General features: G+C 38.0%; 1 protein-coding gene across 1 annotated transcript in view; it reads right to left on the bottom strand.

Annotated features, from left to right (window-relative positions):
• SLC26A7 (solute carrier family 26 member 7) overlaps positions 1-15,196 on the bottom strand; it is a 122,481-nt gene that overhangs the window by 4,379 nt on the left and 102,906 nt on the right. Inside the window, exon 17 of the mRNA XM_036263925.1 lies at positions 2,165-2,265. Coding sequence (XP_036119818.1) covers positions 2,165-2,265 — 101 coding nt within the window. The remainder of the gene's footprint in view (positions 1-2,164; positions 2,266-15,196) is intronic.

Genomic DNA, 15,196 nt, shown 5'->3' with positions numbered 1-15,196 from the left:
CAATCCTGGTCTAGTGTTTTTCAAAATAGGATCCTTGGACCACATGCCTCAGAATTACCTGTGGCTGTTTAACATGCAGACTCTGGGGCCAGAGCTAGGATCCAGAAGTTTGCATTTTAAATGAGCACCTCATATGATCCTTACGCACAGAAACGTAATAGCACTCATCCACACCTTAACAACAGAGAGTAAATGAAAATGCTGAGCACGAGAAGCCCTCCAGTGAGGAGAGACTATCTACTTACAGTCCGGATTTAGATGCAAGAAAAGTATTCATGTTGAACCCATTGCCCAATGGTGTAAAGTTTTTACAGCGAATAAGAAAATAAGGACTTATTACATGGGGGAAAGGGTGACTTGCCAAAAATAATCAGTAGATTTGAGACTTGGGATATTTAAAATTAAATTGTATCACATAATTTACTCTCTGTATATCTGCTAATACTGAAACAAAATCACCCTTATTTTTACAAAATGAATAAACAGAGATCCAGACAGGTTAGCTGATTCTCCCAACACCTACCGATATCTAGTGTGATCTTGTTGAGACTACATTCTAAGGCTGTCACATACTAAGCAGAGTCCTGTCCACATATTCCACCCTGTCTTCATAGGAAAACCATACTGAAGTTGACCTTTGTACTATCATGAGTTTGAAGGATTGGACATTTTATTACTTATTTATTTTTATTTAATTTTTTTTTTAATTTATTGGATGACATTGGTTAATAAAATTATATACGTTTCAGGTATACCATCCTATACAACATCATTTGTATGTTGTGTTGTGTTTACCATCCCAAGTCAAGTCTCCTTCCTTCACCATTTATACCCCACGTTAAATAACAGAGACACGGTTACGAAACACAACAAGAAAATCAAAATCCACGTCGCGAGAACTTTGAAAGACTACTGATCTTGACTGTTTAAAAAGTCAATGTCCAATTTTGTCTTGTGGCCATGATGAGTAAATAATATAAGACTATTCTATCCTCCATAAAGAGATAAACAACAAGACAAAACTACACGGTTTTCCGACAATGGGAGCAGGCAGCACAGGCTTGAGCTCCCCGGGAGAAGGAAACAATGAGACGAGTTCTCCCGGTCTCAGCTCTCTGGGACAAAGCAGTTTCTGAGCCACTGCGGCTTGGTGAGGGGGACCCAATGAAGATGCTCCACTAAGCTGAGCAGGCAGAATGGGAGTTTAGGAGAGGTTGGGCGGGTGAAACTTGAGAGGATAATGGAAAGGAGGAAGATATGCAGAGAAAAAGCTCCAGAAATGTTCACAGGTTTCCAAGACGTTTTGGCTGAATACAAAGCCACACATAGAGAATAATGCATGAGGCCAGGGTCAGAGAACCTCTGAGGAGCAAGCGCCAGAAGATGCGGCGAGCTGAGTTTGATGCAGCAGAAGCTGATGGGGAGAGGGGGGCTGAGGACAGCTGGGAAACAGATGCTGCCTCATCCTCAAGATCCTCCCCCCAAATTTAGGATATTAAAGTAGAGAACCAATGGGAATGAGAAGGGGACTACTTTGCTTGTCGACAAAGTGTTTACTCAAACGAGAAAAGAAAAAAAATTCAGAAGTATCTGTAGTTTTCCTTGAATTGGCAAAATTAGGTCTTCTTTCATCTGTAGAAATCGGGGCTTGTGAGCTATGTCAGGTTTAAAGAAATACAACTTTTATTCCTTGCATACCAGGATGTGTGGAGACCCCGTGGAGATCATGGGATAGAGAAGTAAGCACCATCATCCAAGAGAATCGAGAAAAGTCCCTGCCGTGGACACTTTCAGAGACCAGGAGTGATAGGAGAGGGGACATCCTGTCACCACCACGGCTACCTGGTGATCATGGAGGGGATTTCCTCCTTCTGACTGCCCAGCATCTGCTATGCCCACTACATCTTAAGTCCATGTCTGTTGTCTCTGTCTCCTGTGAATATCCCCACCTGTGGCCCCCACACAGTCACGAACCTAAAGCTCGGGGGATTGCCTGAAAAGAAATGTAGAGTAGTGGATGGCACACAGTTCAGTGTCCTTTGAGAGAAAGGGTAAGATGGGCATTGAAACCAGCAGAGTCAGGATCCCCGAGCTGGGAGAGGAGATGGTGAGAACCCTGTTCCTGAAGAGAAGGGATCGGTCCCGACACACGCTGCGTAAATACCTCAGCAAGCATGGAGACTCCGGAAGAGTCGAAGAAGGTCAATCCGCTGCAATCCAGGATTAAAGAACATTTCTCATTTGGGCAGGACTGCGGTGCTTCTTCTGTAGAAGGGACATAGACTTGAGTTAAGGAGAATTCTTAGAGATTTCTTCTGCTGATTTTGTTGAAAAGCAGAACAATAACAGTGGCCTCGTGTTTAATAAGACGAATTCCAAACGCTTTTTCACCTTTATATTTTCAATTAATTACTAATTATTTCTAAACTTTTTTATTATTCAAATGTTATTTCAGATGATTATTATATAATGCAGTGAAGAAGACTGGAAAAGTTGATTAGCAATATTATTTCACAGATAGATAAACTGAAGCTCAGCAGGTTTAGATAATTCTGAAAAAAAATATCTGGCCAGTTGGTGCCAAATAGACTAGAACAGAGGCCTCAAGACATTCTGCATAGAACTCCTTCCACGATATCACGGTTTCCTTCATGAGTGTCCAGAGGTGGAGCCATGTTCTGTTGTCCCTGGAGCTTATACAATTTTGAGTCATACTTTTAAGGAAAATACTCATTACTGAAGCTTGTCTTTTGGACATGGAAGGAATCTGAAGGAGGGGCCCTGAAAATTAAGTTTCATTGGGTTCATGGTAAATTTGCCTCAAAAAAAGCACCTGTTGGAAAAAATAAATCTTTGTACATAGCAGTTCATGACCTCTTTTTCACTGATGTCCTAAGAGCCTTGCCTTGCGTGAAATGACATATTTCTAAAATAATGACAGGTGCCTGGCCGGTGTGGCTCAGTGGTTGAGTGTTGACCCCCGCACCAAGAGGTTGCTGGTTCAATTCCTGCTCAGGGCACATGCCCAGGTTGTGAGCCCGATCCCCAGTGGGGGTCATATAGGAGGCAGCCAATCAATGTTCTCTCTCATCGATGTTTCTATCTCGCTCTCCCTCTCTCTTCCTCTCTCTCTAAAATCAATAAAGAGAAAAAATAAAATAAAATAATGACAGGCCACATCGCAGCCCCCTAAGGTGTGATGAGGCTCTCAGAGATCTAGTAAGCTAAGATTTTCTCACCATCAGAAGGCAAAGTCGATCAAATAATTTCCAACTGATTCATTATTATGAAGTTCTCTAAAAGTTTATTCTTAATTAGAACAACTTTGCCACTTAAAATGCCCATAGTACTCTCCTACAGTAGCTACAGCAAAGTGGGAATATGGTAGTATCTCAATTAGCACTGAGAGGAAATATAAGGGAAATTGTGTATTTTTAAAACCTGCTGCTTAAAGAAAAAACAGGCAAGCAGAAAATATAAAATAAATACTGAACATTTATGTATAACAGTAACTGTTAGGAAAAGAAGAAATGTTACAAAGTAATTCTAATGTATTTGAACATTGCTTTTCAGGTATTGCATTTGCTTCCAAGTTTAATTTTTAGATCTATATTAATGATTATTAACTGAGAAATAACTAGAGCATATACTATGTTCAAATTTTTTTTCAAATGTAATGAAGGGTACAAATGTGAGGAAGGTCCCATGAGTGGCAAAGATAAGCTAGGCACATGAATGGCATGACTTAAAATGAAAAAAAGAAAAAGGGAGAAGAAGCCTTCTTGTACAAGTCGTCTTGAAAGAGATATATACTTTCAAAAGTAGAAATGATATGGAGATGTGAGCATTCCAGTCATATGGACATTTAATTGAACACTGATGATAGTTTGAGATCTGAAACTCCTCCTGCTTTCATTCTGTCAACATGTACTGAGGACCGTCTGCACGCCAGTCCCCTCAGGTATGCTTTCGATGTCCCTGGTCTCCCGTGGGAACGAGGGCTAAGCAGTAAGTATAAGTCCAGGTTACGCTGCCATGTGCCTAAAACGGCAAATTAGAACCTCAAACAAAATAAGTAATTACAATTTAACTCATCCACTGACTTCTCAGTAGTAATCACTATCACGCACTATTTGTCTAATTAAACATAGGACTCACCTCTACTATGCAATGGCTTTTATTTATATTCTCAGATATAGTGAGTTCCTGCTCATTATCAGAGATAACAGGGAATGCAGATCACAGGAAAAAGAAAAATACGTATCCCGAGCAAAGATAAACATTGGTATTATTCATTTTATCTCCTAATCTTGTAACACACACACACACACACACACACACACACACACACGTCAGTGCTATATTAGTTTATAGATACTTTATTCCACTTTGTTTAGTTACAATAAAAAAATGCTAAAACAATATTAAGTTGCACATTATTTAGTTGTGACGTATTTCCTTGCATATTTTTATTATTCAAAAGTACATTTTTATTTAATTTGAAAACATTTTATTGAGTTTTTATAGCATAAAAATCTCTAAAAATTAAACATTAAATAAGCTTTCTTAGAAAAGTTAAATATTAATATGATATATATATATGTATGTATATATATATATATTTAAAAATATGGTCCTGGCCAGTTTGGCTCAGCGGGTTGGAGCCTCGGCTTACGGACCAGAGAGTCCTGGGTTTGGTTCCCGCGTACCAATAAATAAATAAATAAATAAATAAATAAAAATAAATATGACCCTGGCCAGTTTGGCTCAGCGGTTAGCGCATTAGCCCGTGGACCAAAGGAGTTGAGGGTTTGATCCTGGTGAAAGGCACGAACCTCAGTTGCAGTTTGAGGAGGATAGGTTTTAGTTCTTTATTTTTTTAAATTCTTTCCCCTTTATTGATTTTAGAGAGAGAGGAAGTGAGAGTGAAAGAGAGATAGAAACATTGATGAGAGAGAACATCGATTGGCCACCTCCTACATGCCCCACAGCGGGGATCAGGCCCACCACCTGGGCATGTGTCCTGGCCGAGAATCGAACTGGCGACCTCTTGGTGCATGGGCTGAAGCTCAATCACTGAGCCACACCGGCCACACAGGTTTCAGTTCTTTAAATGTTTGGTATAGTTCCTCTGTGAAGCCATCTGCTCCAGGACATTTGTTTGCTAGGATTTTTTTTTTTTATTCTGCTTCAATTTCATTAGTTGTATTTAGTCTATTCAGGTTTACTGATTTTTCTGATTTAGTTTTGGAAGATTGTATATTTATAGGAATTTATCCATTTTGCCCAGGTTGTCCAACTAATCCTTAAAAAATATCAGCAAATCAGATCCAATAATACATTTAAAAGATTATATACAATGATCAAGTGGGATTTATTACAGGGATGCAAAGTTGGTACAATATTCACAAATTTAAAAATGTAATACATCACACAAACAAAATGAAAGATAAAAATCACATGATCATATCAACAGATGCAGAAAAAGCATTTGATAAAATTCAGTAACTATTTATGAAAAAGAATCTCACAAAGTGGGATAGAGGGATCACACCCCAACACAGTGAGGGGCATTGCTGACAAACCTGCAGCCAACATCACACTCGGTGGGCAAAAACTAAAAGCATTTCTCTTAAGATCAGGAATAAGACACGGAATTGCATTTTCAAAACCCTAATTCAGCCTAGAACTGGAAGTCCTAGCCAGAGCAATCAGACAGGAAGAATAATTCCAAATTGGAAAGGAGAAAGTAAAACTGTCATTATTCACAGATGATATGATATTGTACATAAAAAACCCTAAAGACTTTACCATCACCATAAAACTACTAGAATTAATAAATGAATGTGGCAAAGTAGCAGGATGCAAAATTAATATTCAGAAATCAGTGGCATTTTTATACACCAATAATGAACTATCAGAGGAAGAAACTAAGAAAACAACCAAATTTACCATTGCAACAAAAAAATAATAAGGCCCCTAGGAATAAATTTAAACAAAGAGGTAAAAGACCTGTACACAAAAAACTGTAGAACACTAACGAATGAAATTGAGGAAACTAAAAGTATGTGGAAGTATATACTGTGTTCATGAATTGGAAGAATTGACATCATTAAAATGTCCATACAACCCAAAGAAATCTATGGATTTAATGTAATTTTTATTAAAATACCAATGGCATATTTCACAGATAGAACAAATATTCCAAAAATTTATATGGAACCAAAAAACACCCTGAATAGTCTCATCAATCTTGAGAAAAAAAAAGACAAAGTTGGAGGTATCACAATACCTGATATCAAAGTATACTACAAGGCCACTGTAATCAAAACAGCCTGGTACTGGTAAATGATTGGCATATAGACCAATAGAATAGAATAGAGAAGCCAAAAATAAAGCCACACCTTTATAGCCAATTAATATTTGACAAAATAAGCAAGAATGTGTAATGGAGTAAACACAGTCTTGTCAGTAAATGGTGTTGCAAAAATTGAACAGGTATATCCAAAAAAAATTAAACTAGGCCACCAACTTATATTATACACAAGAATAAACTAAAAATGGGTTAAAAAAAATTAAAGTAAATCACGAAATCATAAAAGTCCTAAGAGAAAACATAGGCAGTAAAATATCAGGCATCTCTTGTAGCAATATTTTTGGCCTATATATCTCCTAGGACAAGGGAAACAAAAAAATAAATAAACAAATGGGACCATATCAAAGTAAAAAAACTTCAGCAAACGAAAATATCAACAACATGAAAAAAGAACTACTATATGGGAGATCATATTTGTCTATGATACATCTGATAAGGGGTTAATTCCCAAAATGCATAAAGAACTCATACAAATCAATACCAGGAAGACAATCCAATTAAAAATGATCAGAGGACCTGAATAGACAGCTCTCCAAGAGGACAAACAAATGGCCAATAAACATATAAAAAAATACTCAATATCACTGATCATCAGAGAGATGCTAATTAAAATCACAATGAGATATCACCTCACAGTTGCCAGAATAGCTACCATTCATAAATCAATAAATGAGTGCTGACGAAGATGTGCAGAAAAGGGAACCCTAGTGCAGTGCTGGTGGGAGAGGAGACTGGTGCAGACACTGTGGAAAACAGTATGAGGTTTCCTCAAAAATTAAAAATGAAGCTGCCTTTTGGCCCCATGATACTACTTCTGGTAATATACCTTAAGAATCCTGTAACACCAATTCAAAAGAACATAATATCCATCAGTAGATGAGTGAATAAAAAGCTGTGTTACATTTTCACAATGGAATACTACACAGCCATTAAAAAAGAAGGAAATCTTACCTTTTGCAACTGCATGGATGGAACTGGAGATTATTATGCAAAGTGAAATAAGCCAGTCAGAGAAAGACAAACATCATATCACTTATATGTGGAATCTAATGAACAAAATAAATTGACCAATAAAATAGAAATAGAAGCATGGATGCATGGAACAGACTGACAAACCACAGAGGGAAGGTGTGAAGGGGGATGAGAAGAGATTAACCAATGAATTTATAGTCATATATGCATAGCCCACGGACTCAGACAACTGTGTGGTGAAGGCCTGGGGTGGGGCGGCAGCTGGATGGAGGGGGTAAGTGGGGTGAAAGGGGAGACATCTATAATACTGTCTACAATAAAATATAAACTTAAAAAATAATTTAAAATATGAAAATAAATGTTTTCTTTTCTTTTTTGTCCTATCACATTTATCTCACTTGAAAGTTATCCTTGCCATTCTCTGCATTTACTTGTAATCATGTTATAGTTGAAGTAGATATAAATTGTTAACTTAAAATGTTTGGGTTTGCCCAGCCAATGTGGCTCGGCAGTTGAGCATTGATATATACACCAAGAGGTCGCTGGTTCGATTCCCACTCAGGGCACAAGCCTGAGTTGCGGGCTCGATCCCTGATAGGGGATGTGCAGGAGGCAGCTAATTGATGTTGATGCTTCTTTCTCTCATGGATATTTCTATCTCTCTCTGCCTCTTCCTTCCTCTCCTGAAAATCAATAAAAACCTTTTTTAAGTCCTCACCTGAGGATATTTTTCTATTTATCTTCAGATAGAGTGGGGGGGGGGGGAGAGAGAGACATCAGCGTGAGAGAGACACATCAATTGGCTGCCTCCTGCACGACCCCAGCCAGGGCTGGGATGAACAGCAACTGAGATACGTGCCCTTGACCAGAATCAAACCCCCAACTCCTTGGTCTGTGGGTCAACACTCTAACCGCTGAGCCAAACCAGCCAGGGCAAATAAAACATTTTTAAGAAAATGTTTGGGTTTTATCAATAGTGTTACAAAATTTTCCCTTCCGTTGTTTCAGTGTGTACTTGCTTTGTCTTTCATTTTTATGACTGAATTTCCTCTTTCCTATTCCTTTAATTAAAATGTGTGCATATTTTTAGACTGTCCAAAACAAGAAAATAAAGCAAAAGAAAAGAATTGTGCCAAAAGTTATAGATAATAATTTAACTAAGCTATTTTAAAGGAATCAATTTATGATGTTTTTTGTACATAGAAAAGACATTCTTAATGAAAAAGTTACTATCACTCAAATGAAAATTTAAATACAATAGACGGTGCTGAAATCTTTCCAAAAATAGGTGATGTTTCTTTTGCACAGTATCCTCTCAGTTCTGCCATTGTACTGATTTTATGGCTGTGATCATGTATTCGAAGCTTCTAAGTAAATCAAACAGTGCAATAAAAATCGCATTGTCCTAGAAAAGAGTAAAGTGAATTCACAGTTAATATCCTGCCTTAAGCAAAATGGGTAAGCTTGGAGTATGTGCACAGGAGACAACTAATCTATACTCATGTAGGATGTGGTAAATAATGCGCTTTATCTACAAAAAAAAATTTCAGAAAAAAAAATTAACCATCAATTGTCAGCGAACAGTTATTCCACACTCTTTCCGGTGGCATATTCATTAACTGCTTTTATTAAAACGTATTCATAGTTGCATAATTTAGGAGTGCTTTTCATATACTTCAAAAGGTTCTTGACTGTGTGAGTCACTCATGATTTTTTAAAAGAAGGCATTTTCTGTTGCTCTCAATTAACTATTAAGAAGCAGATTTATATCTCTAATTTGGCAAGAGATAAGAAATCTTCAGGACAAACCACACCACTATCTTTTGCAAACATATGCAGATATTATTGAGCACCTCATTCATGAATTTATTCATTCACTGGAGCAGTTAATCAACATGGATGCATTGGGTGCTGACAATACGCAGTGTCCTAAGAAATGCAAGTAGAAGGGTGACAAGAGAGATAATGGTCCCTGCCCTCCATGGACTCACAACCAAGCCAGAAACCCAGTCAATTTAATTAGTAATTTGATGTGCAGAAAGTCTGAAAAACTAGGAAGAAAGTGCTAAGGAGGTACCGGAGTGACTTGGTGTGGTAGACAAAATAATGGCTCCCCAAAATGTCCATTTTGGAATCCCCAGGAACTCTGAATATGTTGCCTTACATGGCTAAGGATCTTTGCAGTTTTATTAAATTAATGAAGACCTTGATCTGGCCTTAAAATGGGGAGATTATCCTGGATTATTTCAGAGAGTTCAATGTAATCACAGGATCCTTATGAGAAGGAAGCAGAAGGGTCCAGGTCAGGGGAGATGTCACAGAAAAAGAGGTCAGAGAGAGATTCTTAAATGCCAGACTGCTGGTGTGACAATAAAGGAATGGCCCGTGAGGAATGCAGGCGGCCTTTAGAAATTGTAAAGGGCAAAAAAGTAAATGGATTGGCCTCCAGAAAAATATTCCCCAGAAAAAAAAAAAACAGCCCTGTTAAAACCTTGATTGTTCTTCCGCAAGATTCATTTCTTCTTCTGTTCTCTAAAACTATACGATAATAACTTTTTTGCTGTTGTGAACCACCACGTGTATGGAAATTTGTTACAGCACCAATAGGAAACTAACACACGTGGGTGGCGGCTTGGGGCGTGGAGGGTGGTGGTGAGGGAAGGAAGCTTATTTTAGACTCCAGGGTCCTTTTGGGCAGACATCACGCCTGCTTTTTCCATCCTGAATTATGCAGCACTGCTCACCGTGCACGGGACATAAGAGGTGTTCAGTACAGAGAGGAAAGATTTGCCAAGTGGACCAGGACATGCATTAATTAAGGCAGAACTGAAAGGAAATGGGAGCTGTGTGGACCTTGAGACCTGGAGGAGAATCTGAAGTGAAGCAGGTGGTGAGGCAGTTGGGCGGGGCGTCTGGCAAATCCTACTAAGAGACGTTGCCAGAGTGTCTCTTGCTAATGGCATAACTGGACTGAAGTGTTCTGGGACATGACCTACTAAACATGGTAATGTAAAATTTCTCCACATTTCAGCACTTTTTTTTTTTATTCAGAGAAATATGATGACTTCCACTTTATTATTTACACAGCTTGTTTTATATATTGTGATGATTCAATTCTGTGCTCAATTACGAATCTTCCCCTTTGGTAAAGATGGTTAGAGAGGGTATTTTCTTCTCTTTCCCACTCCCTTGCCCAGCTAACCTATCACTTTGCTTTAGTTACTTTCAGATCTCTCTGGTGCTCCCAAAACCCACTGGATGTCTCTTGGATACCTCCCAGTATCTTAAATTCACCATCCTCTAAAATAAACACACCTTCCCTTTTAGCTGTCCTCCTTGGTTCCCTTGTTATCCCAGTATGAGAGTTTAAAGCTTCAAAATCATCACTTGTATTGCCCTCTCCCTTTCCCAAACAATGTCAGCTATGTTCATTACCTGCTAAAATCTCTCTCTTTTTTTAAATCCTTTATTGATTTTAGAGAGAGAGGAAGGAGAGATAAATAGAAACATTGATGACAGAGAACATCGATTGGCCACCTCCTGCATGCCCCCCTACTGGGGATCGGGCCCACAATCTGGGCATGTGCCCTGACCGGGAATCGAACCAGCGACCTCTTGGTACATGGGTTGACGCTCAGCTACTGAGCCACACCGGCCAGGCTGAAATCTCTTTTAAGTCTATTCATTTTCCCCATTTTCAAAACCCTGTGACCAAACCAGAGGAAGATGGCACTGTCACCTCCTCTTCTCTGGATTGCAACACCCCACGCTTCTTGCTTGTGTCCTTGCAGACTAGTTCAGATCAGTGCTCCTGAATGCCAGTGTTAAGCATTCTCGTCTGTCTGCATGTCTGCATGTGACAGGGGCTCTAGTTCTGCCTCTGTTCCCTACCTGTATGACCCAGAGCAAGTTCCTATCCCCTATGGGCCTCAACTTTTTCATCAGTAAAATGAATAGTATACTATTCCTTATTTGAAAATGAAAGTATAGTATTTACCTATTACCTCTTTCAGAAGTATTGAAAAGAAAACTGTTGAAAACTGTCAAATGCTATACAAATATCATCACTGCAGTTTTCATTTACTGACCAAGTGTTTATTGGACAATGAAAGATAATGCAATGGAAATGGAAAAAAAAAAAAAAAAAAAAAAGCATCCCTTGCCTTAAAATCGAGTTAAGAGAAAAATATGCACAAATAAAAAAGTAACTCTATAAAGATAGGAGGCCACGTGTGTTTGAGTGAAAGGTGCGGAAGTGTCTCTCTGTTACGATGCTCTCCATTTTAAAGCTGTAAACACTGAACTCCAGGTCGCAATTGACTCTCTACTTCCTTGCATGGCTCTTGTTAACTTATTTTTGGGCTTAACGGGATTGCCAAAGATTGCGTCCTTTCAATTTACTTCTCAATTAAATCTTGAAAAGAGGATACGATTTGGATGGGCGAAGAAGGGAGATGGTTATATCCAAGGAAATCCAAATAAAGCTTCAGAGCCAGGGATAATTAAATTAGAGGTCGAGGGTCATTGACTGATCGGTGTAAGTTCATGGCGGGTGCATGCAGTGCATAGTAAAAGGGAAAACGGTTGGTGCAGATAAAGAAGAATTTCAGGTGCCACACTGAAGAGCAGGCACTTGATCCTCAGAAGGGAACCTTTATCATTTTTTTAAGCATAAGAAGAGTTTTAAGTAAAGATGATATAAAATGAAAGTTATGACATCACAAATAGGAAAGAGCTGGACCGGCGATCACACCTCAGCTTGGGTGTCCACACCAACCATTCGCGGTAGCTTCCTGCTGCCTCATGTTTAGCAGAGTCTCAGGCTGCTTTGCGTCATAGGAGGTGACCTGATCTATTAGCTATGTCTAATGGAAACAAGGGAAACGAGGTGTTTTCTAGTCACGGAATAAAACCAAGAATGTCTCTTAGCAGAAAAATAATTTTAAAAGAAAATCATACTAATTCATTTTGAAAATGGTTAAGGACAGAATCAGAGTCACAGAAGTGAAAAAGTAAAGGAAATAAAACCAAGAATTACAGGTAATGAAAGTGAAACTGTAGTTGGGTTGAGAAAGAAAACCAAGAACCAGAACTGTGAATGTAACCTTAACATTTAAAGCACAGGGAAGTAAAAGCAGGACAATGTTCCTGAACAAGAAAGAGATGGGAGAACCCGGGATACTTCGGAGTTTCAGAAGGGAGAAGAGGATGCCGAAGAAATATTCCGGCCAACCAGTTCTGACCACTGTAAAAGGGCCACTGGGTGCCAAAAGTTGCACAAGAATACAGCAAAGGTGACAGTGCCCATCAGGTACTCTTCTTGTGCAAAGTGGGCCTTGTCTAGCACTGAGAGGTAAAAATGCCCTGAAAACATTTTCAGATTGTCAGGACAGTATGGCACTCAAGAAATGATCATTATAGCCCTGGCCAGTGTGGCTCAGTTGGTTGAGCATTGGCCTGTGCTCCAGTAGGTGGTGGGTTCGATTCCTAGTCAAGACACATGCCCAGGTTGTGGGTTCAATCCCTGGTCGGGGCATGTGCAGGAGGCAACCGGTCAATGCTTTTCTCTTGCATCAATGTTTCATGTTTCTCTCCCTACCTCTTTCTCTAAAATCAATAAAAACATTTTAAAAAAAGAAATTATTGTTATATAAGTACTATATTACATATATGTACATTATTACAGAATGCTTACAGTATCATATACGCATTCTTTTAGTGCACAAGAAAGTATAAAGTAAATTTGCCATAAGAAGTCAGAAAAAAACAGAGAAGCTAATGTCTGAGCTGCACTCATGTTGATATGGATCATGTAAGTGATTCATCTACTTATACAATATTTATTTTATTCTGTATGTTATACATTTATTTAAAACATACTATATACAATAATATAATAAATATTATAATAGGTCTTTTATTCTCATATAAACATTTCACTTATTCTTGCACTGTTAGTAGATATTTTAGTAGTTTTCAGATTTGGGAAAATTATATAAAAATGCTACTATGAGCAATATTTATAGGTTTCCAGGTACAAATATTAAAAGATTCCTTTTTATCATCTTTAGAAGTGCAAAAATTAATATAGCTTAGCTTTTTTTGTTATTTTGTCAATGAAATTGGAATTATAAAATTTTCTCTTTTGTCTTGCTTTTTTCCCAATTATGTTTACAAGATTCATCTAATTTTCACTTTTGTATAACTATAATAATAAATGCATCAAATAAAACACAGTTTTTATATACCTGCTACCTTTTTGTGAACTGTGAGCTGTTTTTAGATAGGGACAGTTACAAACAATACTGCATGAACATTCTTATTTGTGTAATTTGCTGTACATAAAAACTCCCATTTCTTTAGGATGTATAAGTAGAAGTGGAATTGCTGGCCACATGGTAAGTGTGTCTTCAACTTTCTATAATGTCAAACTGCTTTCCAAGGTGGTTGTAACAGTTTACACTCCCACCAGCATTATGAGAGTCTTCTTGTTGCCTTACATCCTCAGGGACCCTTAACATTGTCAGCCTTTTACACTTTTACCATATATATATTTTTATATATATATACTTATATTTCCCCAGTAATTATTATGAATAATAATAGTGAAGTTAGGCATATTTTAATATATTTATTGGTAAAACTGAAAATGTCTCCTTTTGAGAAATGCTTGTTCATGTCTTTTGCCTAATATTCTATTGGACCATCTGTCTTCTTACTACCTGATTTCTTGGGGAGAGCAATTAGTTTTCCACTTTATTTTTTTTTTTTTATCCTCACCCGAGGACATTTTTCCATTTTTTGTTCAGGTAGAGTGGGAGGGAGAAAGAGGAACAGAGAGAGAGAGAGAGAAACATCGATGTGAAGGGACACATTGAGTGCCTGCCACCCACACAACCAACCAGGGCCGGGGACAAACTGCAACCGAGGTATGCGCCCTTAGCGGGAACCGAACCCGGGTCTCTCAGGACCGCAGGCCGACGCTCCAACCGCTGAGCCAAACCAGCCAGGGCTAGTTTTCCACTTTAGATGTTACATCTATCTTCTTTCACTCTGGCTTATCTTTCATGCTTTATTTGGTGCTTTTTGGTAAACAAAAGCTCTTAATAAATAATCTAGTGAAGTTTAATAAACATTGTCTTTATGATTAATGCTTTGCAGTTCTTATATATATTCTCTTCTAAATGTATATTTTGTCTATCACTCTCAGGCCTTTGATTCACTTGGTATTGAACTGGGGGTATGGTATGAGAGAAAGGAGGTCTACTTTCATTTATGATGGACACACAGTTGTCTCATCACTATATACTAGCAAGACTGCCTTTATCTCATTGCTCTGCAGTACCACTTTTTGTCACAAATCAAACACCAATGTATGTGGGATTTTTTGTCCATCTAAGCTCTACTTTGACTTTTGATCTCTTCATTTATCTATGAACCAATACCATACTGCACTAATTATTAGAGCTTAATAATACATCCTGATGACTAAGAAAACATTACCGCTCTCATTCATATATTTTAAGAGTTTTGTCTATTCTTGGTCACTTGAGTTTCTATACAAAATTTAGAATGACTTTGTCAATTGCCATTAAATTGTCCTATTGAGATTAAATTTCTATCTAGAATCCCAAAGCACCAATTTCAAATTATATATATATATATATATATATATATATATATATATATTCATAGCAGCATTATTTACAATAGCCAAGATCTGGAAACAGCCCAAGTGCCCATCAGTAGATGAGCGGATAAAAAGCTGTGGTACAATTACACAGTGGAATACTATGCAGCTGTAAGAAAGAAAGATCTCTTACCCTTTGAGTCAGCATGGAGAGACTT

This window comes from Molossus molossus, unplaced genomic scaffold (genome assembly GCF_014108415.1).
Source record: "Molossus molossus isolate mMolMol1 unplaced genomic scaffold, mMolMol1.p scaffold_m16_p_16, whole genome shotgun sequence".
Lineage (NCBI taxonomy): Eukaryota > Metazoa > Chordata > Mammalia > Chiroptera > Molossidae > Molossus > Molossus molossus.
Note: the sequence above shows the minus strand (reverse complement) of the source record. Positions and strands in the feature narration are given on the sequence as shown.